At 40.1% G+C, this 25,370-nt stretch overlaps 1 protein-coding gene and 1 long non-coding RNA gene across 18 annotated transcripts in view; one reads left to right on the top strand and one right to left on the bottom strand.

Moving 5' to 3' along the window:
• Positions 1-560: 560 nt before the first annotated feature.
• The window catches only part of LOC111252871 (5'-AMP-activated protein kinase subunit gamma-1-like), a 63,924-nt gene continuing 39,114 nt past the window's right edge, over positions 561-25,370 (bottom strand). For 15 of the 17 annotated variants that reach the window (XM_086993187.1, XM_086993182.1, XM_086993185.1 and 12 more), the window contains 9 exons: positions 10,744-10,835; positions 9,123-9,376; positions 6,142-6,320; positions 5,124-5,204; positions 4,531-4,653; positions 4,037-4,156; positions 3,268-3,388; positions 2,889-3,108; positions 561-1,735 (listed from right to left, as the gene is read on the bottom strand). In XM_086993187.1, the coding sequence (XP_086849313.1) occupies positions 2,891-3,108; positions 3,268-3,388; positions 4,037-4,156; positions 4,531-4,653; positions 5,124-5,204; positions 6,142-6,320; positions 9,123-9,376; positions 10,744-10,835 (1,188 nt within the window). In that variant the 3' untranslated portion in view covers positions 561-1,735; positions 2,889-2,890. Of the gene's footprint in view, positions 1,736-2,888; positions 3,109-3,267; positions 3,389-3,785; positions 4,157-4,530; positions 4,654-5,123; positions 5,205-6,141; positions 6,321-9,122; positions 9,377-10,743; positions 10,836-21,757; positions 23,426-25,370 lie in introns of those variants that run through there. The other 2 variants (XM_086993197.1, XR_015330377.1) reach the window with 2 other exon arrangements.
• The window catches only part of LOC147754721 (uncharacterized), a 52,385-nt gene continuing 34,280 nt past the window's right edge, over positions 7,266-25,370 (top strand). Inside the window, exons 1-2 of the long non-coding RNA XR_015330396.1 lie at positions 7,266-7,628; positions 21,157-21,227. This is a non-coding gene — a long non-coding RNA (uncharacterized LOC147754721). The remainder of the gene's footprint in view (positions 7,629-21,156; positions 21,228-25,370) is intronic.

Here is a 25,370-nt window from a genome sequence, read left to right as displayed (position 1 = left end):
AATAGGCGCTATACAGCGTTTCCTTTTTCCCGTAACACTACCAGGAACAGTACATGCTACGGTAGTTCTTAGCTCAGTGCTCAAATCGATAACATGCAGAATTGAACTCCTGAACTTGCTGCTTCTTATATGTTTGCTACGATGTCGCTTACTCAGCTAAACGCTGTATCCAGGTTCAAAACGTTGCTTTTACGTGCATACGGCCGCCGTTCAGGCGAGAAAAAGCGCCATAGAGACCAACCTAGAAATTGGTCAGTCTGCAGAAGTAAGGGAGGGTTAATCAAAGACGCCATAGAAAATCGGTCATCCCACGCTGTTACAACAGGGCCAAATCAACAATCGAATTCAGGTTATGACAGCCAATCGGAGACCCGTTTGAGGAAGTTAACGAGTACTGAACCTTTGCCATGCATCTAGTAGCAGTTAATAGATAAAAGCCTGCTTGGTCAACTCACAGATATCAACCAGCTTCTAATGTACGCTGACGGTCGGCGCTTAAGTCGCTTAAGTGGGTAGGAAAATTACACAGTAACTCTAAATTGAAAGCTCAAAATAAAAAGTCGATTTGATAACGTCATATATATTTATTTACTTTCTGAAAATTATTCTTACAGCCAAAAAAAATGCCATCATAATTACATCCGCGGTAGCGTAATGATTCCGCTATACACATCTGTTCCGTTAGTCCAATAGCATTAACTATCAGTAAGACGAAAAAAAGATCATTCAGTAAAGGGTGATTAATATCTTAGTGTAGGCGTGGTAGGTATGGTCACGATCATCCAATCTTCACCCTCACTCGAAGTTTTAATGATAGCATTTGCCTCTATTAGCTCTTAGTGTCTTCTCATTCTCATCAAAGAATAAACATTTAATGATTTATCTTCTCCTTATTACAGTCATTTTCAATTATTATTATAACTGGCATTTTAATAATACATATATAGGCTCTTCACTGCTTCATAGACGGACGTATTTCTAGCTCTAAAGTCCTGTTTAAAATATTGCATATAATTAAAATGAACTATGGTACTTTTTTCATGTAAGCCCTGCTTTTACGCAATCTGATCTGCAGAAGACTTGTTTGACATTATGACACGCGCACCCTGTATCTTCCCTTTGTATCACTCCGTTAGTTACCATAGTCTCATCATTAACTCGTATTCATCTCACGAATGCCCCTTTCACAGACGTACTCTTATGTAATACTATACATACAATTTCTCGCTGTGGTTGCGTTTGCTAACGTATCACTTACAATATAGATTAAAGTACAGTGTAACGTTTTTATTAACAGTTAGTAGATGTTCATGGTGTCACCTTATATGACGTCATCATATCCTTCAGCTCGTATTCCCGTATCCCTTGAACTAATCCTTTAAACCTATTCTATACTACACATAGGATTGAGTCTGGTTTAATTAATTAGAATTACATCCATAGAGCACATTTTTTTACACTACATACACAGGGTGTTCCAAAAAAATTCACACACTGGTGCCAATCACTTGGATTTTGCGCACTAATCTGTTTTAGCGCACTTTAACGAAGATGACGAATTTTAAATCCAATCAAACGCATCGTAAGAGGATATCTTGATGAGAATCTTCCAGAAGAACAGATGGGCTGGACAAAGTAGTGATATAGAATACCCTGCCCGTTCCTCAGAACTGACGCCACTAGATTTTTCCTGTGCGACTACCTTCTGCGAAGTCTGCGTCAGAAAATTACGATACTGAAAGATTTAAAAGCCACAATTGAGAAAGGGTGCGCCGCAGCACTAAACGAAGTACTTATTGTTAAAGTTTCTGACTTAATAGCCGTCGATTGCTATCAGCAGTGATCAGTTACTAACCAGAGGGCAATAGTTTGTGAAATATTTGCGGTAAGAAGAAAAGCTTATGTAGATCTATGCAGATTCTTCTGTCTTCAGTCTACCTATTGATTACCCTATGATGGTGTGTACGTGTACAGGACTTACCGCGGTAGATTTCTTAGATTGCGAGTATCATGCATTGCTAAGGAGTCCGTCAGTCTCGGCCGTAAAAGGCCACATGATGATAATATTTCAAAAATAAAATGCTGCAATTTGTTATACATCACACGTGCAACATCTATTGGCTGTCAAACAAGGATTTCTAGAAAATTATGGAGTATATCCTTTGATGTCTGTCTAAGAGGTCAGTGTTCCAGCTGTTCTCCGATATGGTTTGGCATTACCAAAGCTTTCTCTAATGAGATGAGCGGCGACGGCAACCCGTCTACAATGCTTAAACATACATGAGTACCGTAGATCTTTTGACTTTCTCAATACGCTTCTTTTCGTGGTCTAAACTCGAAACAAAGGATATTGTTATGGCACTTTACATCCATGTAGATAAGAGCATGAATACTGTGGATAAAATTGAAGAAAAAAGCCTTCAGTACAGAAACTTATTTCATATGCACTGCAATACATCGTACTCACCACATAGAGTTCAATTTCAATGCGTCTTGAAGGTTTCGAGGACTATGCCGAAACGTTATGCATCGACAAACAAGTACGGAAATTTATGGCATTGCAGGTACTCGGAGTATGATACTTTACATACTATGAAAAATTCTGGCTCCTGCCCTTATTTTGAGCACCTTTTTAGATACGTACAGATAAATACATGTCTTATACTACAACAATAGGATGTATCCATTTATTACGTGATCTCACACAGATGTTTCGCCTTAAGCGGCATTTATATGCTAAATCTTTATATCGAAGGCTTTTTATTTGTCCCTTGCGTCAGACAATCCAAGACTGATATATCTATCAGATAAGATAAAGATCGTAGCAAAACATCAATGTATTGAATGCATACATTAAATAATATATACATTTGTTAATCTGCAGATACCTTCAGAAGAGGGATCCGGGCATTTCGAGTGGCAAATCAACTGAACTACGGAGCTCAGTGTCGTCTAATGTACTACTGCGTCGCCAACTATTCACAACTGCCTGCTCCCCGAAGGCATTTGCGGTTGCCTCGAGTTCGGGTTCTTCAGCCACTGGTCCGTTTTCTCGTTCTGACGAAGTCGTGCGCATCAAGTAAGCTCGTGACGCTGGTCGCTCCATACCTAAAAGCACCCAACAATATTAACTGAATTAACCGAGAGAAATTAGGCTCATAATTTCTATAGTAAAAAAAAAAGAGATTATCATTAACGAGATCACGGAAAAGACAGGAATATATCAGTCATTATGTATTAAAACTGAGGCAAATAGGCCTTACTTACCAAGTGGGTTGAGCACTAGGAATAAGAGAATATCGGAAAGCGAGACTATGCCAACGCAGCATCCATTGTCATCAGCAATCACGAGTCGGTGAACTTCTGCTACCACGATTTTTTTCATCACCTACAAGGCACGCAAAGGACCGGATGGACACGTTACTTAAACCTTAGTAGCATTACATTCTTCCGAATGGCCATTTTTAACTTTCAATTTCAGCACAAACTAGTAGTGATATTTTGATTTGCCTTTTGTCTTAATAACGTTAACGGTATATTTCCGATAAGGTTACCCACATCGGGAATGTCTACAACTTAACAAAATGAATAAAGACTACTGACTATACAATTTGTACATATAATTAGAGACCAATTAGCATAGGTACTGATGAAATAGATAACAATCTAGAGAATAAGAAAATTTCCTTTCAGGAAAACTGTATTTATTACGGCGTCAGCATAACACGAGTCACCCAACTATGCAACCCGTTAAACGAACTTGTTTTGCGCTAACTACTAATCACCTCAGGGCTGCTCTGGTCGCAGACAGTTCCGTAAACTTGAATTCCAAAATCCTTCACGCGGTTGATGTATTTATCTAACTGATGGCAATCAGTGGATGTTGGGTAGATTTAGCTACCTTCCTTGCCAATCACTATCGGTATCCTCCAACGTCTAATTCCTGTCGTGAACATTTGTAACTAGGGCTTCGAACAATAAATCTACTCTTAAGACAGTTTGGTTTTTTTGTTTTGCCTTATAAGAGAAGCTTTACCTCTAACAAAGAATCATCTGCGGAACACGTGAGGACGCCTTCGAAGAATTCGTTGCGGAACTCTAGAGCTTGCCCAACACTCATGTCTAACTTGCTATACGTCTTTTCCGCTGCAAGATTCTAAAAAACAATATGACACATAATATTAGACTGTACTTGTTTATAGAGGCAACTGGGAATATAAGTTTTCGCGCATGGTGAGATGGTTTTTGTCAGCAAACTTACTCGGGAAATACTGTGCTGTGACAAGTTTCGCAAGGACAGATTTCCAACATGTTAATGGCTAACTGAGATAAATATTCTTAATTCGTGTTAATCACCTACCAGTTCTTCTTTGAGATAACAATAGTAACAAGGATGTGTTCCCTATGAATTGGAAACTCAGAGCTCTAGCTTCTGAGCTCATTCTTCTAGTGCAGAACCACATTGCTGCCTAGTCCGTAATTTACGCGTGTATAATGTAGCGAAGTTATTAGGCCAACATGGATACATACGATAACGTCAAACTTGGCATAGATGTCCACGACTCGCCCATCATTAGCCACCACAGGTAAAGCTGACACGCGCCGTTCAACAAAGGTATCCAATGCAACGATCAGAGGTGTATCTGGTGTGCACTAAAAAAAATTATGAATCGCGAATGAGAACCTAAGTGTTGCTTTCAAGTTTTACTTCCGATACTGCCATTGAGTATCAGTTCAGTAGACAAAGTGTTTATCGTCGGTTTCGAACCCAGATCGTAACGAGCAAGAAGCTACCTCCCTTAGCCACTGCCGTCGATATTTTTCTACAAAGCACTATAGGTTTTCATGAAGACGCATGTCCTTCCTACTTTTCAAGCCAACATCTACGTCAGTTAATCCATGCAACAAGGAAAACTGTCTCTAGATTGCCAACTAGAAAGAAAATGTGTGCGACAAGAGTATTATTCTTTGCAATCGCCAATCGCGGTTTTCACCATGCTATTACTCGAAACTGGCAAAAGTTCAACATATTGTGCTATGAACGCTGTATATGTAAACATAACAACAAAAAGTTTTGTCCAGTCTACGTTATTGCAAAGCCGAAAAACAGGTGCGTGACTCACAGTTGCGATATTCTCAAAGGTGCCCACATTGAGCTCTCGTATGCTTTTGTCCAGATAAGTTGAGTGCGGCAAGTCGTAAAACTGAAACAAATATTAAAAAAAAAAACATAGTTCGGCATTTCGAAGCGCATGATGCCACTGGCTTTCTTTCAAGCTCCGCTCAGGTTGTTAAGTTTATTTTCATTATCCTTGTTTTTCCGCTAAGTGAAAAGGCATAGCGCCATTTAATGCCAAAAGTCCCCTCAAAAAGTGCGTAAGGAACCGCTATCGGCAATCTATGTCTCCAGCATGTCCGTACGACGTGCTGGTACATATTCCTCAACAAAAACCTCACATCTTTAATATCTACGCTGAATTGTAACAAAATATGGTACGTTATTATTTTCTAACTACAGTATAAGCCTGTTGCTATTATCGATTATTCTTAACGAATAATAAGACAATGTATTCTTTACATTGTTTCTATCTCAGAAATTATGACAGGGCTAAATGGTCATCTTATCTATTGTTGATTGGTAATTCAAATTATCTTACTCTGACTGTCAAACACTGCGATCAACAGCACTCGCTCAGTATTCATACCTGTCTTTGTATACCTGGGACTTTCTTACGGGATAAGCGCACATACAAGCGGAATGCACATAACTGCTCTAAAGACTGCTCCTTGACTACGATACTTATCGTAATGTCCAGTTAGTTCTACGTAAGTTAAAATGCAGCTGTCTTTGTTTTTTTAGTGTAGAACTTGCGTCCGTTCGAGATAAGGTCGTAAGTCATCATCCTACGCAAAGGTTAAATCAACAACGTATGATGCATAATTGGTTAACTTCCGTATGGTCAGGCACATGCCGTCTGACCCATAATCGAGTACTTTGCCGGCGGTCATTGTGACGGATCAAAAAAGCTGTTAATCACAATAAAAAAAGACCTGTGTGCAATTAACATAATATAAGCATGGATCTTGCGTGCTACATGTGAGCTGCAGCAAATCTATATTGAGGTGTATCTCTTCGCTTACATAGAGGAAAAGAAACCGCAATATTCTTTTGTGTGTGAGCACATAGAGGACGTTGCCAGTTTGCGGATCGATTACAGGAAGCCGGTGCACCCGCTGATGAATTAACGCGATGATCGCGTCACACAGCGACGCGTCGGGCCCGATCGATACCAAAAGACGCTGCATGTTCGTTAAAACCGCTACAAAAGAAAAACACAACAGGATGCAAAAAAGGTAAATACGGAAGCAATGCAAATAATGGCTATCCGAACACGTGTTCATTGCGTAAGGACTAGAACACTATGTGTTGAAAATTTGCACTTTTTATAAAATCCCAAAAAGATCTATCGTTAATTGGTCTTTTCATAGATCAATGTACACCACTGGTCGAATATAAGGGTGATTTAAAGGTCAATCTCCGTTTCGTACTAGTATTAGTCGTTATACCGGTAACGAAAAAAAGCACCTTCCCTTCGAAACAAACCTGATTTTTAAGAAATATTTACCTTTGCCTTTATTATGACGTCTACGTTTGTCTACTTCTAAATATACACGCGTTTTCTAGCTCGTTCCGTACAAAATGAATCTATTATGTCGTGTCAGAAGCGATCATCATACACCATAGAGAACTTGTTCTTTCAGAGCTTATAATTTTATTGTTATACCAACAACTTGTATGGAAGTTGAATGGATATATATGTAGGAATCGTTATCGTTACGGAAAATTATCATTATCTGTTAAAATGAAAAATTGTTTAGTATAAAAAAAAAAACGGTAAAGATCCTAGCAGAATCGTCCGCCGGTCAACTCATCGACTGCTAATGTATCTTTTTACGTTTCTTCGATATGTATTTTGCTGCCACTCAGTGTTTAGTGTCAGAAAAAAAAAATGACAATGATTATGCAGACGGAACAAAGGCCGGCTCAGGTTCCCCACCTTAATCTGTCGGATTCAGATAACTATCAGTGACACGTATCAGGACCCATAACATATACACAGAGCGCATGGCGACAAAACTGGGCACTGAACTGACTTCCAAAATGGACGTAACGTGAGCACAACGATTACACTTATTCAGCGATATTTATGCGAACTTCGTGTTGCCACTCCATTCGAGGCTCAAACTACCCCTTTCCCCATGTACCCATTTACGACTAGTCGTTTTTACAACTCCCGCTATAAAAGAAGATGAAGAGCTGGTAAACGTTGTCCAGGTTGACGAGCGCAGATTTTGTCTGTTGCAAGGCAAAGGGGGTGTAATTTGGACGTAGGAAACACAATCTTAACGAAACATGCCAAGTCGACCATTATATCAAGCAAGGCTTCAACACCACGCAGTAGAAACACGATTAATACTAACATTTGACAGTGACTACTGCAGGAACTAAGACTAAATCTACTGTGTGGAAACAACAGTGGCTCAAGAAGCTCTACGTGCAAGTATGGCGTCACCGACGAGACGAGTCGAGTCGAGTCGAGCCGATATTTTGAATAATGGCAACGTCAGTAAGTGATCCATGATGTTATACCAGTCTGACCATGTCGCTAGGAAACATCCATATTGCTTCTAGAATGTGTTATGGCACGTAAAAATAGCACGGAACTACTTATTAGAAATAAACATATTTTTATAGCTATTTAGTAAACGAAGCTTGTTTAATTGTTGTGTTACTACTTATCGGTCAGGCAACTTCACATCGCTGATCTGACAATGTTTCTGTATGCAGCAGGTCCTATCACTAGTTGTCTGGATCGATTGCTAAGCGTAAACGCTTTCATTACTATGCTCTATTTAAGAATGATAATTATAGTTTTTTCTTTTTTTTTTTTTTCGAGAAAACTCATTAAGGTGCTTCATAGTTGCTTTTCCTTATTGTGGGGAGTCGAATTGGCTCTAGCTCAAGATATCCACTTCGAATCCCTCCTGTTTAATTTAATTCTATTGGCGTCAACTGGGCAAGGGCTTAGATGTTTTACGACTATGTCAAAAATACGAGAACTATTGATTTTTCATTCCGCTAGCTAAGCGAAAGCTAAGTAGTAAAACGCGTTCTGGAACATTTGCTATATATAGTATCATGTCTTTCTCTATCTTACGTAATCTATTGCAAAAAATAGGTGTATCAGTATGCATACGTGTGTGCATGTTAATACTCAATAATTAAGATCTGCCTTCCAGCAAGATTTGAATTGGGTAAAATCTCAACGACAACCTGTTGCTACATGCAGGCTGGAAGTTAATCTTACCTATACAAATGTAGTAAAATTAGTTTGGGATTATAACTGGAAAGTCGATGATATCAGTTATTGCTTCAGTTAACAGGATGCATACAATGTGGGAACGGTTTCATTACGATGGGAGGATAGGACGATTTGAATAGAATAATAGGCAAACTGAAAGAAAGTAATGAGGTTACTGGAATATTTAAGAAGAGAACAAAACTAATGCAGCAGTGTTACCGTAGTAGAGATAATAGTTTAGCTTGCATGAATCTAATGACTGGAGCAGAAAATTAGGGGCAAAAAACTGATCTGAGGTAACGGAAACATTAAGACAAGGCTACTGCCGATTGACAGAATCAGGGAAATATAATGCTGTATAGGCAACGAAATAACGCAGTTGGTACAGTCAAGGTTCGGGAGCATAGTTCACAGGTTGGCCGTCACGCTAATTTACTTCGCTCATGTTATAACGAAGCAGTGAAACAATTGCAGCAAGGGGGCCACAGGAAAGTTATAGGGTTGAATAGCTGCCAACTGTCTTTCATTAACCTGGCTGAGATTAGTTAAACAAGCAAAACCAATCATGGAACAAAACCGGCAAGTTAAGCACTTGTGTACGCTGTGCTGCCATAAAGTTTTCCCGATAATATTGATTTATTACATGAGCAAAGATCGCTCGAATCCGTTTTGAAAAGACCATACCCCAGACACATCCGCCACTTTATGCGTCAATAGAATTTTAACGCTAGTAGGCGACGAGGCGTTCGTTTAACTCACTTCTCCAAGTATCAATTTTGTGCTGTTCCAACTCGTCCATCTGCAGTTGCGGGTTGCGATAGTATTTTCTGAGCATCTGAATGAAGTCGCTGATGGTCAACATGCCGACGAATTGCTGTTGAGCGGAATCCCAGAGTGGCGCGGCACGGACTCCATTTGATTCGAGGGCGAAGAACGCTTTTTTGACTTGCAGTTGTGTGTCAAAGACGACTAGTTTCGCTGACAACGGTATGAGATCATAGCAGTGATAATACCTAAAACCAACAGAAAAAAAAAGTCCAATAACCCTTACAAACGGATCTGCCGACTGTGTACGAAGCAGAGCAACAATTACTTTTTACAAATTACAAATTTAATTGATAACTATGGGTGCTTGTGAGACATCTGACAAATGATCGCACTGCCATTTGTTTGGATAACAGCATTAAAACTTTACCGAAAACGTAGTCCTTTTGTGGCGGGTTAGTTTGCCTCGTTCCAAACCTACCTATCGTTCTTGTAAAATTTAAAACGAAATTAAAATATATTCATTTTCATGTATAGTTTCAAAAGATCAGTTACTGTTTTTATAATTAGACATAGATTTTAATGACGGTAGGTATGTGATGGACATATGAAGTTTTAAAAACGATTATATTAATTATTATATATTATATAACGGCCAAATTGATTGCTAGCCGCAGGTAATCTTTTTAATATATATAGTATCGTATGGAGGACGTATGTTAAAGCTGACTGATCAAAGTTAGTCATCCTGGTACTTAGCCTGGATATCTGGATTCTTTTTGATATTTTCGGATATATTTTTACTTCGTCACATCGTAACTGTAAGCACGAAAGTTTCATTGAGCACAAAAGCTTTTACTATCTGGTAAATATTGATTTTAACTCATCTAAACTTTTAGTAAATAAAAATAAAATTTCTTCTTAGTATTTTATCAGATCGAAAGTCGAATCTCAGCAACACCATATCGCGTTACTATAAATTTAATCCTTATACCAAAAATATTGATGTCAATATCAATGAAGACACCTAGTCCACAGGTTCCTAACCAAATAACAAAAACACAAACATATACACCATGCACATAAATGTATGCTTCCCGACTTCTCAAGCATTACTATACAACCTATATACTACTACAACCATAGGTAACGATGCAAAATAGGCCCAGATACATTTTTAGGTAGCAGACGAAGGTTTTTACCGTCACCCAACTCAATCATCATTTAATGTGATTCAGACAGCCCCGCAATAGCTAGAAGCACAAAGTCTCCCGTTTGCGCTTTGAGAATCATGGAATGAAACATTATCTTTTTACAGAACGTTCTATTTTTTGCCGTAACGGAATTCGACCAGAAGAAAATCGTTATATTTACTAGCCTTATTTAGCGTCTGACATTGATAATTCACAAGGGTGATTTTAACCATCGATCATGATCTCTTTTATCGTACAGACAGACGTTCTAAGGCCCACCGATGATTACATATACTATCAATATCCAATGCATTGTATTTTCGCGATCATTATGGACTCCGAGTTACCGTTTCTTTTTGGCTTCAGCAAGTGCTTCTCCTATTATTCTAAATCTATTCTCCAAATCTCCTCTCGCATCTTACCTGAAAAATTTGACGAACAGGAGGCTTTCGTCAGCTCCTAGATCCTCAATGTCGATTCGATCCTCACAGATCGACGTGTCTGACGAGGTAAGCTAAAAGTGGAATCAATATATATATGAATATTTCACACACAGTACACAAACGGAATAATGAATTGTCGTTACAAAACAACCAAATCTACTCTCTGCATGGGCTGATATCTCCTAACATCAGTAACGCTAGCAGCCCGTCGCGTGTTGAAGACTATAGTGCTCAATATAAAGCTGGTGAGTGGACTTGTCCTTCTTTAGAGGTGTTTAGTGTAGAAAGGGGGATTTGTGCATGGAAAATATTCTTGCTTTCAATTGTCCACGCAAAGGGGGGAGTGTAACATGGAAAAGAAGGCATTGTGTAGCATATATTAGCTACGAAAGAACACAGGCGCAATATCGCCTACAGTACACCCTTTACACACACAAGCTATTTTTAGCAATTATATATTAACTGTGGCACATTTAATAAAAAGATTCCACCTCGAACAAATCGTCTATAGGATACAGTTAGATTCTGCATAGATTCTTTAATAATTATGATACATTTGGGTGTGTGGCAGCGTTTAACGTACTCGCTTCAGAGACAACTTTTTCCTAATCGAAGATGACTTGTGTTGCGGGTCTAGAGATAAGGAATCCGGAAGACTACACATTTTTTATTCTGAAACTGTAAACCCTTTCCTGGCTATGCGCGTACCAGTTCACCATCTTACGCTTTGTAAGATGTGAGCGGTTCCCAGATCCAGAGGACAATAGCATTTCTAATCTTCTGCGTTTTTTTTTGACCTTAAGTAGAATATATTTATTCATGTCGAATACAGAAACTGCATGTAACAGAGGGACAATGCAACTTCCTTACGGAACGCCAGAGAAGGTGAGCAGCAAGAGATTTCGAACATTGTCAACCTTTATGCGGAACGAGCTCGCGACCTCGAAGACCGTCACAAGTCATCGTAAACTGGAGAGGTGCATTCCCAAGTAGGATTCCGTAATCCACTTTGGCGAACACTCTTTTGATTAAAATCCGTTTAATGGTATCGCATACGACCGTTCATTTATTATACATATTCGAACGTCAACAACTGCGTGCAGATGAAATAATGGACGATGAACCTGTGCAGGGCGGGGCCAAACGTCCATTTCACAAAAAGGGTCTGCGTTAAAGTTCCCTCAAAACCCCCCTCCGGCAGGCAACTGAGAATTGGGGCACGAGGCGGCAGTTCTCCAATGTGCTTTGCAAATGTAACGCGATACGGTTATGACGATACTTTAATGAAAGGGATCTGGGATTACGCCGCAATTAAATGATTTAGCAAAAATGAGGCCCATGTAATTAACACCAAATATAGCAAATTTATTATAAAATATACATGGAATATTTTGACACGTAAAACGGTTTCTGCCTTAGGATAGAAATCTAAATCGCTGAGATATCAATTAGTGTATCCAAGAAAAAGTATTTGATTGCCACTACGAAGTTTACTGACGTCAGCTGAGCACGCTGAGACAATCAACTGAAGGTTTATTATAAGGCAAAAGTATTCCTCTGTGAATGAAGGGTGTGTACGCAGTACAAGACGACGATGAACGATACGGGGGCGACTCGCTTTATTTCTTTAGTCAAGAGTTAGCCTGTCAGAAGAATGGCCGGGTGCACCAAAGGTCAAGCTTCGATTCCGCCAGAATTTCAAGTTTAAGTGAGGTTTTGATAACTCTGCTGGGTAGAGCAGAAGAGGGACATGGTAGGATAGTTTAGACGACTGATGTAGCAATAAACAAATCAGACCCCATCTTTGAAAATAATAGATACTAATCAACATCCTTTTTGTACGTGTAATTATGATCGTGTCTGTTAAGGGATACATTTTTCTCATTTTGTATCAAATACGTTCGCAATGAATTTTTTTGTTTAATTAAGCCGGCCAGTCAAATTGTATGTCGTCATAGCAACGCATATTGTTTTGACCATACAACAATATCGACCTCACAGTGTATTCGCCGTCATTGTTGGTGAAATAAGGCGACCCTTCGAGCTTATACTCAGCACGATGCTAAAATGAGTTCTCTAACCATCGCCAGGTGTTAGAAAACAAAAGAAAACGTTCTCCAGCTTCAATCAGAAGGAAGACAATAACTTCCAAGGGCCGAATCATTCACTCAGGAGCAATACGGGAAATAAGTTAAACGTGGCTTAATTCGTATAACTTTGTATCAGTAAGCCTGTCTTGATCTCAGAAAACGAATTTATGATCGCGTCTTGAGAAACTAACAAAACAACATTTTGCACACATTGTATATATAATACTTTCATGATTTTTACATAGTTGTCTATTGCTACGTTCATTCTCCGTTCTTTCTAATGCTGCAACGTTGTTCAGTTAGAAGGCTTTGGGCACGGTGATTTTTCCTCATCCACAACAGGAGGAAGATACATGCATTTATTTTCCGAGAAAATGAGTTTCTCTTTATGTTGATTGACGGAATGATCTGTTCCAGTGGAACAGTGTATGAATTAGCTGTGGAGCACAAAGTGAAGGCTAAATTTTATTGATGCTACTTCTATTTATTACACGTTTGTATACAATCGATTATATCCCGTACGAGTCAGTTTAGCGATAAACCTACTTTATCTGAGTCGTATTTTGCCGAAACGAGACATTAAGTATTTGAATTTTAGTATAAAACTCTGCAGACTACAACCGTCAAAAAGGCAATAAAGAAATTAGGTTGGACACATACTTGGTGAAAAGATGTTTCTTGCAAAGTCATCTCTTTTTCCCATCTTCTTATTCCAGAAGCCTTAGCTGTTCACAGCCTAACGTGGGGCGCTCTATGATTTGCAAAGGCATAAACACAAATAATGTCACTAGATTGACTTCATTGTCGTACCTTGCCGCCAACAGGCATTGATTCGGTTATTCCACCATTTTTCATCCGTCAGGATCCAGTCGTAGCTGGCTTCGTTTTCCTATGCGGAGCACCATGATGATGAAGCGGCATCGCAGTCGCCAAAACGCATTATCAGGCCAGCTGACAAGGCGAAGCGCGACTTACGCGACGTGGGCAAATTATGACACGGTGCAGATATAGATTCCTAGCGAGGCATATACAGTTGACTGAGCATCATTCCGCAAAGAGTAAATGAATCTAGATGTGCATTAGGCCCCATTTAGGACAAGTGAGCATCACTTGTGACATGTCCAATCGATCAAGCTAGATGGTTTAAAATTCATGTACGACAACTGTCTTGCAGGAATCGATTTAGTACCACATTTTTAAACTATCTAAACACTACGTTCACGAAAACTTTACTAGAGAAAAGAAGAACTAGAAAAATCGTAGTCGCTTACAGGTACGGCGTCACCTGTTTCCATTGTAAACCTGTCACTGTCTCATGCTCCACTTGATTGCGAGTTTTTAGTTCTACTGCACATATTTTCGCCTTACGGAGCAAATAAGTGCATATTTATTAAAACAGTGCTATAAATCAAAAACATGTTATCTTATCAAATTTCCATAACAATGCATGAGCAACCTCCTACTATATTATAAGAATGATTCGCGAGCTATTATGGGGGTCGTACCGGCCTCAAAGCTTCCATATATGCTATATGAAAGCTACTACTGCTTCTTAGCTACTAATTCTAGCTATCATAATTAGTAATCTGTTCGACCTCGTACGCGGAATCCGTGGCCAACTTTTTGTAGCAGAAGTTTTCAATTTACACATATCTGTGTTAACGAATATACACGTATTCGTTTTCGTGCAATTTTATGTACCGCCGAATGATTCAAGTTCAGCTTTAATATCTTATAGTCGCACCACGTTCGCCTATTAGACAGCCCTGTCAGCTGACTTCTTGCTGCACGAGTCTATTTATTATCATCTTTAATGGCAAAATACCCAGATATACAGGAGGGAACATGCTGTGTTTGACACCCCCCGATCAACAATAGTTCTTTGACGCCAGACATAACGCATAATACAAGAAGATATGTACGTTTCACAACCCAGTCGCCTTCCGGGCAGATAGACCACGGATTTGTCACATTCCAGGACACGTACGATCGCATGGGCCACGATAAAAGCGATGTTGTTTCATCAGAAACCAATCGGTCGCGCCAGAGGCGGCTTTGCTGTGATCTTGTGTGTCTATCTGGTATAGACCTGCCACATATAATCGTCTTGGGAATCACTATACATAACTATACATCAACTATAAAGCGGTAAATAAAGACTGAAGTTGGACGAGAGCATTTGGTTCTATCGTGGTTTCACCTTGTATTGAATAAGGGCATGGATGTACATTTACCCAAATGAACCACTAATTACCTCGCGTAGGATAGCGAACATAGGACGGCTATGTCCACGGTCAAATAACGATTGAAGAAAAGCTAACGGTAAGAAAAGCTAAATAGGTTTCAGTCGATTGTTATCATGCTATGGTGAAATTTCATCGGGAGTGAATTGTATCGTATCATACATTATCTGATAAATAATAACTGTAAAATTTCGAGCTAACTAATATTTTCTTAGGATTTCATGTTTATTATCTCAGCGTATCTATTAATCGTAATCAAGAGACTACTAACGAAAAGCAGCTACTACCTCTTCGAGGAATAATCACTCCTCAGCATTTATTCAAAATTATTATTAGTTGTGTCCACTAACCGAAACTATAATCTCATACTAGATAGTGGCGTCGTATGCGCAAAACCTGTTAATTCAAGCTATAAATTTACAAACTTAACCGAATGGCCGACCTTTGCAAAGCCTTCACTCATGAAGTCTGCTCTTCCGTTTTCGCGTTTGAGCTATTGATATGGGTTTGTCTGCATCGCGCCACTTTGTCTCAGAACACCGATTGAAATAAGCTGGCGTAATTTTGTTCGGACGTATTCAGTTAGTAGGTGAGCGCATCTGGTTTCCGTTTCCGTTTCCACAATATGTTTCTTGTCCGAACAGTCGGAATGATATAACCGAGGAGATTCTTAGAGAGGGTCAAAGTTGTTCACAATACAATGTTAAGTGAGCGTCACCATAAAGACACAGCTTTTCGTTAAACTGTGCCGGCCGACCCCGCTTCTTTCGCATCTTTGTGACTCCGACATAAAAACAAGAGCAGGAAAACCTTACCGGCACTTCTTTTCCACGCCAACTGCATATGGCTAAAATTCGTTTAAGAGCTAAGAATTAACGGCCTGACGTAACTAACCCAGTCAATTGGATCTCTGTACCTCAACGAGTAAATAGAAAAACTGCGTTGTTAACTTATAACAAATCCTATATACGTGTACGTATCTCCATGTTAGTGCCGACACCAACACGAGAACAATCTGACAATACTAGCGTAAATAATTTTAAAAAAAAGTCGACTTGTATACAGCGAATTTGAGTAGCTGAAGGATTCAGCTCATGAGCAGTGTAGCAGACTGCTTGTATACTTTGTCAACACCTATATTTGTACTTCAGTGATCTTCATTTACAACACGAGACTTTCGTGTCGAAAGGTCACGTGTTAACTAATTTCGTAGATATCAGCGTGGTCTGCCTCGACGATTATTTGCTAACAAAATGCAACGGCGATACTCATACAAGCAATACTCGTTCGCGTTCCGACAGGTTGTTTTTTAGGCGGTCGGACTTCTGTGCTACTGCAATAGAATTGCGTCACGAACAACAGCGTCACGTGCTGCACTGCGTATGCACGTGTTTCGTAGCAAAGTGCATTGCACCTAGAATAAAACACTTTGTCCGAACGTCATACAACTGTCAAATTTCTTGTCGTTCCGTTGACAGCGTATTGATAGCTTTATTGAAAGAAGAAGACCACGCGTTGCTTGGCTTCGATCAGTGGTGTTATGGGATTCGGAAAAAAGCTCTCAATTCTGCTCGATCACCTTTGCTTTCGCTATACGTATCCGCTATAAGAGTGGCTGAAATTTTTTAGTAAATTCACCTACTTTTGTTGTCATGTCGGCGATGGCTGCTGCTTTCATACCGCACCGCCAAAAGCTACGTACGTAGGTTCACCTGCACGTACCTTCAAATCAGTGACACCTTTCGTTGACTATACTCGACTTAGTAATATTCAGTTTAATACGCGCACGCATGTTTACAATAAAGCCGATGTTAAAAAAATCGCACGCTTAGAGTAATATGTATAAAATGCGTTATAAAAATGATGTCTCGACGTAAAACGTAAATGAGAAAGAGATTTGTGTAGCTTTGCTGCAATAATTGAACTTTTATTAGCAAGATTATAGTTGTCGACGCGTTGAGTATTTTGATCTGCTTAAATGGCCCTTTTTCCGGCAACAGTGGACAAAAGAAAAAGCTTGAATGATGGATTACACTTTTTCAAAATTGAGGTAATTTCCATAAGCTCCAAATGATGGTCGTAGTCGTACTTATCGTATCATTTAAATATTAGCTGCCGATGGAGCAGCAGCCGCACGCGCTATGTGCAGCTAAGTACAGATAGTAACGATGGTATACGTATCGCGACGACAATGGTGCCGAATCACGGTACAGGCTACGTTTTCATTCATGTGATTTTTTTCGACATGTTCTTTCTTTTTCTTTGAACATCTGCGAACATTTGGAAATAGAGGTATATGTAATACTCACATACTTCATAGAAAAAACTTGTCCCCGAAGAACACGAGTGAGCTAGCTTCACCTCTAACTTACCTTTTTGATTAAACCTTATTCTAACGAAATATGGCCAATCTCACTAAAATTGGACATATTTCTATTACAAACATATACTTGGGAGATTCGTAGCTTACGACGTCACGTATTACGTGACTACGAATGCAAAAACAACCCAATGGAGTTGCGATTTTGGTATAAATATATTTTGCTCTTCTTGTAAATACTCGTAGATCCTCATGAAAGCAAAATATTCGTAAATATAATGAGTGAGCACCGGAGGTTAGTTAGAGCAGTATCAATTTCGAAAAATGTGCAGTCAAAGCACGAAGTATGTAATGCTTGCTACTTCGGCGTGCGAAAATCCCCATATAAAACGTGTTCGACATAACTGGGTTGCATCGCTGTTTGTTAAGTCTATTAAGGTCTACCTGTGTTAAATTCATATTAAACATAACAAGCTCTAGCAATACAAGAGGTAATCAATACGTTTTTGAAAATATAGGGCAGCTTAGTACGTATTTACTACTGAACACTGGCTGTCTTCATTGTGTGGCTAATTGTATCGTAAAGGGGTTTGTTATTGGGGTCCTAATCGCGTCGATTGCTTTGCTAAGTATATGACAGCTTAGGATGCCATTCCTCGTCCGCTGGTCACCCATGCCGTTAAAATCAGTGTTCTTAGTCACGCTTTTACGGAGCTGGAACAACCTCTAAGGAATACTGTCACAAACATCTTTCTATCGTCTATCTGTAGGCCCATTTATGATGCTACAACATTTAGCGCACGACACAGGAACTACATATCATTAACTCAAGCGATTCAGAACAAACCCAGACCAGAATAAATTTACTTGTTTGTCTAGGTAACGTCCTGCGTTGGGTAGCACAACTAAGCAGTGAACCCTTGAAACGATCTAGTTGAACGATGCATGGTTGCCCTTTGCCTCGTCTAGAATGAAACCTGAAGTCGTACCCACATAGCTATCTATGGTTTATTATGATTCAGGCAAGTTTTTAAGACCCTATCGCAAAAATAAAAATATCAATCTGGCACCATTAATGAATGCTTCTTCAGATTCTTCGTATGCATTTGTCCACGATCAGCCACTCAAATACATCCAGAAAATGGAATAACTGTGTGACGGGTCTGCCCTACGATATCCTAATCTGACATCGTGTCTTCCACCCCCGCCTGAAATCAATGTTGTTATGAAAAGCGGAGCTCTTGACACGTGGTGGTTCGTTCGATTTTTCTGTCTCAATTTACCGATCCACAGAAGTTCCTCATTAACGAAGCGAAAGACAAGTGGGGTAAGTCTTTACACGCTGAAGTACGAACGACGTATGCCAACTGACGTGTCAGTGTTGGCGTTCCTTTGTTGCAAGTTTAACCCCCCACTGTTGGCTTACAGCTGCCACAATCGTTTCGACACCGACGTCCCCAACGATGCAAACGCACGTCGAGGGAAGCGAATAGCCGAAACAATAAACAGATAGGCAGAAGCAGATATTCGTTAGAGCGCAATAAGTAGTAGCTTACCTTTAATACACAAGTAGTGGTAGTGACACAATCACAATAGCAGCATCGCTTTCATCTCCGTTTCTCCATACTGAATCAATGCGACGATAGAAAAGAGATTAGAAGAACAATAACAACCTGTTATGGATTGATTCCATATCTGCATATATTATAATACTGTATCCTATAGGAAAAGCGTAAGGAATTGCTAAACGAGTTCGTAAAAATTTTTCCCTTGATACCGAACGTAATGCAAGTATTAAGGTATCAATTAAGACGGTACGTATGAGCGTGTCCCACCTTATAGGCCAACTCATCCGACCCGGACAGATGGATATTTAAGTCATCGACGATCATGCCAACTGATAGCAGCAGAGAGCGCCACCTCTGTTGTATCGCTGCTGTGTCTAAACTAAAAATCTGTGTGCTAAGCTCAGCTGATAGCAATCGTGAATTTGATGTGCATAAAACGGTGCCTTCAAGCGCTACATATTGATGATATGTACTAGTATTTTGTCCTATAGGACTTAAAAAAGCAGGCCACTATTATATCTTTGTGGCTAGTAACAAAATCATGTTATCGCTTAAGGCAATCAAAATAGAGCAAAACATTTGAGGCCTTCAACTGCCAGGAAGCGTTTGTGAACCATAAGTAAAATACATCTTAGTTAATTATCATACTGACACCTCATACAAAGAGATATAATGTCATTTCTTTGTATGAGGCGTCAGTTCTGGATAGCGCCTCTTCGCAGGCAACCCGTTGCACTGAACGCCATGAGTAATGACCGGATGTCTCGAATAACCCATATACAGCGATAATAAGCATCCGTTGTTAACTGCTCTGATCGAGCGCGCTTTGCTATCTGACGGCGTTGAATTTGCATTTGCAAAGAGAAGTACCTCTCTCTATATTTCTTCACACTCGACTCGTATTTAGAGGCAGATTGCTCTGGCGTTGACCATGTGCTGGTAATGTTTTGACAACGATAATATTACTAATGAAAATATTAATAAAAATAATAATAAGGATGTTGTCACACAGGGACGCCGATACCTTAAAAGATGCCTTCTGGTCCAATATACAGAACAAGTGGGTCAAAACAGACCCCCCAAACGCCGATATTTTTTAAACGAGCAAAAGTAATCATTATGTTTGTTCTTCAATGCTTTTGTCACCTTTACCAACCGTTTTTTCCATGGTAAGCCGTTTTTTCTAAAGCGGTGCAATATATATATGTATATAAGGAGATAGTTCAGTTCAGTAGACAATCTCGTGATATTTACTCGTACACACACGTACGAGACGTAGCCCTTGATGCAGCGATCGCAAACATTTCCTTGTATACAACACTGTTTTAAATGAGGTGCAGCTCACGATACACGATTTATGCGTCATTCAGGAAGTTCTCTTCTGAACGGTGATAGGAAAGTTCTCATTATAATTTTACCAGCCGGTTTTATTTGTTGGCATCAATAAAGAGTCATGTTAACCAAGTCAAAATTGACGAAAAAGTATCGTTGCCTTCGCCGTTTTTGCTTTAGTATCGCAGTTGTCGATTTAGTTAGAAATATCTTTTCACTTTTAACATAATGTTAAATAGACGTGGTCTTATACAAGTATATACGTGCTTTGTCCAAAGCGTGTTGTGAGATTTTGTGCAGGGAAGGCTTTTACCGTGACTGAGACCGATTGTAGTAGGTTTGCGTAATCCGATAAAGAGCAAATTTGGGTCAATTTATAGTTGAAGCCTGGTGGCCGCTGAAACCAATTTTGTCGAAAGTACTAATTTTCCCCATTTCCAGAATGAAGGCAAGCATAGGCACAGGTGCGCCGTATGATTCCAGCTCTTATGCTTCTCCAGCTAGCCAGCCACTCAGCATAAGTATCTATGAAAGTAGTAGTAACGACCTTTCCGTTTGGTCTCTGCTGCATAAATTATTTGACATTTTTGATATTTAAAAACGAAACTGCACCAAATACTCGTATGGATAGAAAATACGCTAGTGTGCGTAGATATGGCTCAAACCGAGGTTCGGTTTGAAATAAGAAAGCTATCGAAGATTTGACAACTCCTGCCACCATCAATCAGCGACAATTCATTCTTGCCTTCTCTCTTTCAGCGAGGCATACATAATATAAACTGTGAATATAATTAAAAAAAAAATTGGTCCCATCTAATGCTTCGTGTCTGTTATTGCAGCTAATCTCGGGAAGCGGTGTCCTAAAAGACCACAGCATTTTCTCAAAGATCGGAAGAAACAACTTGTACAGGTATTTAACAATGTCGTTTAAAATCGCACCTAATTGGTACACAAAATTGCACTCATATGGTAAGTTTGCATAGAATTGAAGGACCTTGTAAATAGTGCGGAAGCTGAGTCAACAGGCCGAATGAATGCCAACCAAAAAAACACTGTTTGGTTGAGCCTTATTATGAAATTAAAAAGTCACGAGCCGAAATTCTTTAGTGTTGACATTAGCTTTTTGTTTTTAGACGGTACACAGTTCTAGAAGAACACTCACTCGAACAACCTGCGTCATACCTTACATCAGAGAACGGGAATATTATTAATGACGTATAACAAAACGAAATATCAATAAAAACTAACTGCTAAACATTTACATTCTGTTTTCGACCTCATCACAGGCTTCACTGTTTCGACTATCCAAGAACTCGTTTTTCTTACTTCGATTTCCATAGGCCCATATGAAGATGACCTCCCTCTTCCGCCAAAGCTCAGTAGTACGTGCGACTGGCAAAATTTAGAGTGCATATGTATACATATAGATACCGTAAATACCTTAACTGTTGTTGAACACCGTGAGGTATGACTGCTTGATACGGAGACACATGACAAGGGCGGTGGCGTGTGCATGCCGGTAGTCGATACATACATTGCAGGGCTCTGCACAATCATCGTTTTGTTGCCTGCTCGGTGCGCCGGTCTAAAGAGATTATTTCCTGACGTGATTGCTTGCTCCTGAAGCGATTCCGTACTGGAAGTATAACTACCAAGCGACGTGAGCGAGTCCGTAAGGGTTTTCCTGAGAAGATTAACAGCTCGCCGGACTGTCCGCAATACCGGCGTTCGAAGGTTTAAATCACCACCTACGATGTTGCTACTGTTATTATTACCGCATGGGCTACCGCTGTTGTTGTTGCAGTTGGCATAGTCACAGGTAGGTCCTACGGAGGGTATTGGTAAAGTCGACGCAAGACTCTGATCCGGACCGTAACTTCCACATTTCAGTGATCGGCCGAGGCTATACGTAAACCCACTATTGGGACATTCTGCAGTACAACTTTCAGTTGAATCAACGGACGAGTCCCGCCGTCCGATCAAAGCCTTACGTTCGATGCCATGCAACGAACGGCTGCGAGTTCGTTCATCTGAAGCTAAACGCTTAACCGTACGGTCATGCGGCAAGGGTGGGTACACGGAGGGTGAAGGTGACATGACCATAACGCAGGAGGTCAGATCAACAGTAGACAGCAAGTTTTATAGCTTGGTGTAGCGATTCAGTTTAATGGTAAACTAGCCAATCTTCCGTCGACACTCCTCACGTGCAGACATAAACAGCAGTTACCTGTAGTTGATAATCCTCTTGATCCTAAAGAAATCAAACACTCAATACAACATCCTTGTTGCTGCCATGACAGAGAACTTACAACAAGTTTATCTGCTTGCCGACTGTAAATTTAGATCACTATTTCAAAAAAAGTAATTTCAGATTTCGCTTGAATACCCCATATAATAATAATGGCCCCTTGACATTATTTGTACATTGTACGTCCGAGAAAGTAACCAATGAAACTACGCGTTGAGCCAATGTAAGATGTGGCACACTTAGGTCGCTCTTTGTTCAGCAGCCAATTTATATTTTTATGCATGTAATTACATCGTAATCGGAAGCGAAGGTCACATGCAAAGTCATCCTGCGTTACTCGTACTGCTTCTTAGACGTCTGACACAACACTAAGTAGCTAAACTGGTAGAATTTTTCCATCAATGGAATAGCACCGGAATCTGCGAGGCTTTTCTTCAATATAATACCACGTTCCACCTAGCGAATGCTAGTCTCTATCTTCAAGCAGGCACCACCACTAGTAAAATCATAACATTCGAGTGAAATCATCACTGACAGCATTGGCGGGGGACTCACAGCGAGTGATTGTTGCTCAATCCGCTTCTGATCATTGTCACGTACGAGCGTTTAATGTGGAAAATGCGTAACTGTCGTTCGGGCTTTGTTGTTCGCGTCGCTGTGTCAGTGCTGCGAGCAGCTGCGACGCGTTGACGCGCGACGTATTGTTAGCCGGCTCCGTCGCTTGCTAGTCGTTGGGCCTCTTTTGCAAGTGCGGTTCTCTCCGCGGCGGGCGTCTCGCCGGAATCCCCTTTCCCGGTGGGTCAGAAGCAGCAACAGCGGAAACTAATAGCTCTCCGCGTGAGGCAACCACGTCTCCCGCCGTCCCGATACACTGCTAGCGTTTCTCCCATACAACAGTAATGACGATAATAATAATAATAATCGTGCTCTTTCACGCGTGCTCCTGCTAGCACAACTGCTATTTAGTACCACAGAGAAATACAGCAAATCTGAGAGGAGAAGACATCTTTTCGTATGTAGGCGCAACAAAGCGAGGAAATCATCTATATACAATAGCAAATCATGAATAGCTTGAGATGATACGAAGCTGCTGCTTTAATTGAGCTTGTTAGATAAGTTCTCTAATCTTCTGAGGGATAGCCAAGAACCGATGAGTGCTTTTGTTGCCTGTTGCGCAGCTAACTAGATAATATCAACAAAGGCAGTAACACTTAGCGACCTGGTTATGTCTCTGTCGGCATAGGCAAAAGTTCTGTCTCGAACCGAAGGGGTGGATTAGATGTCGCAGCAAAGAGATTACTTTAATAAACGGCTTCATTTTGATCATAGTTATAAGAATACCTTTTAAATACAACTACGCTCAACAGCGATTTAAATCTTTGCTAACAGCGCTTACATTAGAAGCCATAATATATTCTGTCCATAACACAGAAAAAAACCAACAACGAAAGCGAAGAGTACTAATCCATTTTGCTTTATGTAGAATACGGGTATCACTGACGTATAGACTGCAGCGTTGTTTTTCGCGTACAGCCACTATTTTATGAGGATAACCACAGTCATCTTTCGTTGGCCGAACGTTCGATGATCAACTGCGCTAGTCATTGCAGATGGCGACAGTAGGAATCATCGGCTGTTGGCGCTTTGGTGATGTAATCGCTATTCTACGGCCGCTATCGAAGAAGGAAACAACATCCAAATGAAGATTGTGACATCGTGGCCTAGCCAATCGTCCTCAACAATCTACTTGTTTGGTGCACAGAGCTATTAAAATCAGCATCTTCTCAGCATGACAAATTTTACGATAGAACGATAGATAGTCTATAACAATAGCTACCCGATCAAAGGGTTCTCTGTTTAATGGGTAGAATTACTCAAATCTACAATATTGTAATCATCGCTGCCAAGAAAGCATCGTCGACACACGGAGCTCATGTCCGTTATCTGCATTGATATTTATTGATTCATGACGAATCTAAATGAAGATTAATGCAAATTTATGCAAACACGGGGTACAATACAAGCTTAATATTGCAGGAGATTTCACTCATTCATTCTGACAACGATGAGGACTCAGATGGGGAGTCCCTCTAAGGCATCGCCAATTATCGCCATTGCCTAACTGTGGAACAACTTCTTCCCTTTTTGTATACTCGTATGAATTAATTTAGGTTCACCCTTGATCAAGGGAGACTCAATTTTTTCAATTAATAAATTATTTTCAACATTTTAATGGTCCCTACAGTGGTCACATTGGTGGTTGTTATCAATGCGAGTTTGTATCTGACGATTCGCCGACGTATTATTTACCGTCTCAATTCTGGCCACTTGCTGTTTCCTCGGATGTTGATACAGTTTGTGGAACATGTTGCAACCGGCCTTAAAGTGAAAGTCAAGATTGGACTGAAGAGATGAAGCATCTTTCTTCATACCACATTTAAGGGCCATCTATTGTTCAATATTGTCCATGTGTTTTCCGTTGTAAGCTCGCCTAATTGTGGAATGATACAAAACATGTACGAACCACGACACTTTTTCCAAAAAAACTGGCTCCAATCAAGGAATATCTAGGATGCAGATACTATTTTCTAGTTTATGTGTAAAGATCCGGTTAAACACTTATGTCTTTCATCAAATTCGCTGCGGTAAACTTATGCACTGGACTGTGGCCATGATATCGTTAACGGCACACCACGTAATTTCTGCTGCCTGCTGAAGGAATAAATAATTGCCAACTGCGTCAGGGAAATGAATAATTTCACACCACGGGTGTCGACCTTATGCGGACTCTCAGCTGGTAGCACC

Source organism: Varroa destructor, unplaced genomic scaffold (genome assembly GCF_002443255.2).
Source record: "Varroa destructor unplaced genomic scaffold, Vdes_3.0 BEIS01000006.1, whole genome shotgun sequence".
NCBI lineage: Eukaryota > Metazoa > Arthropoda > Arachnida > Mesostigmata > Varroidae > Varroa > Varroa destructor.
This window is presented reverse-complemented; position numbering and strand designations above follow the sequence as displayed.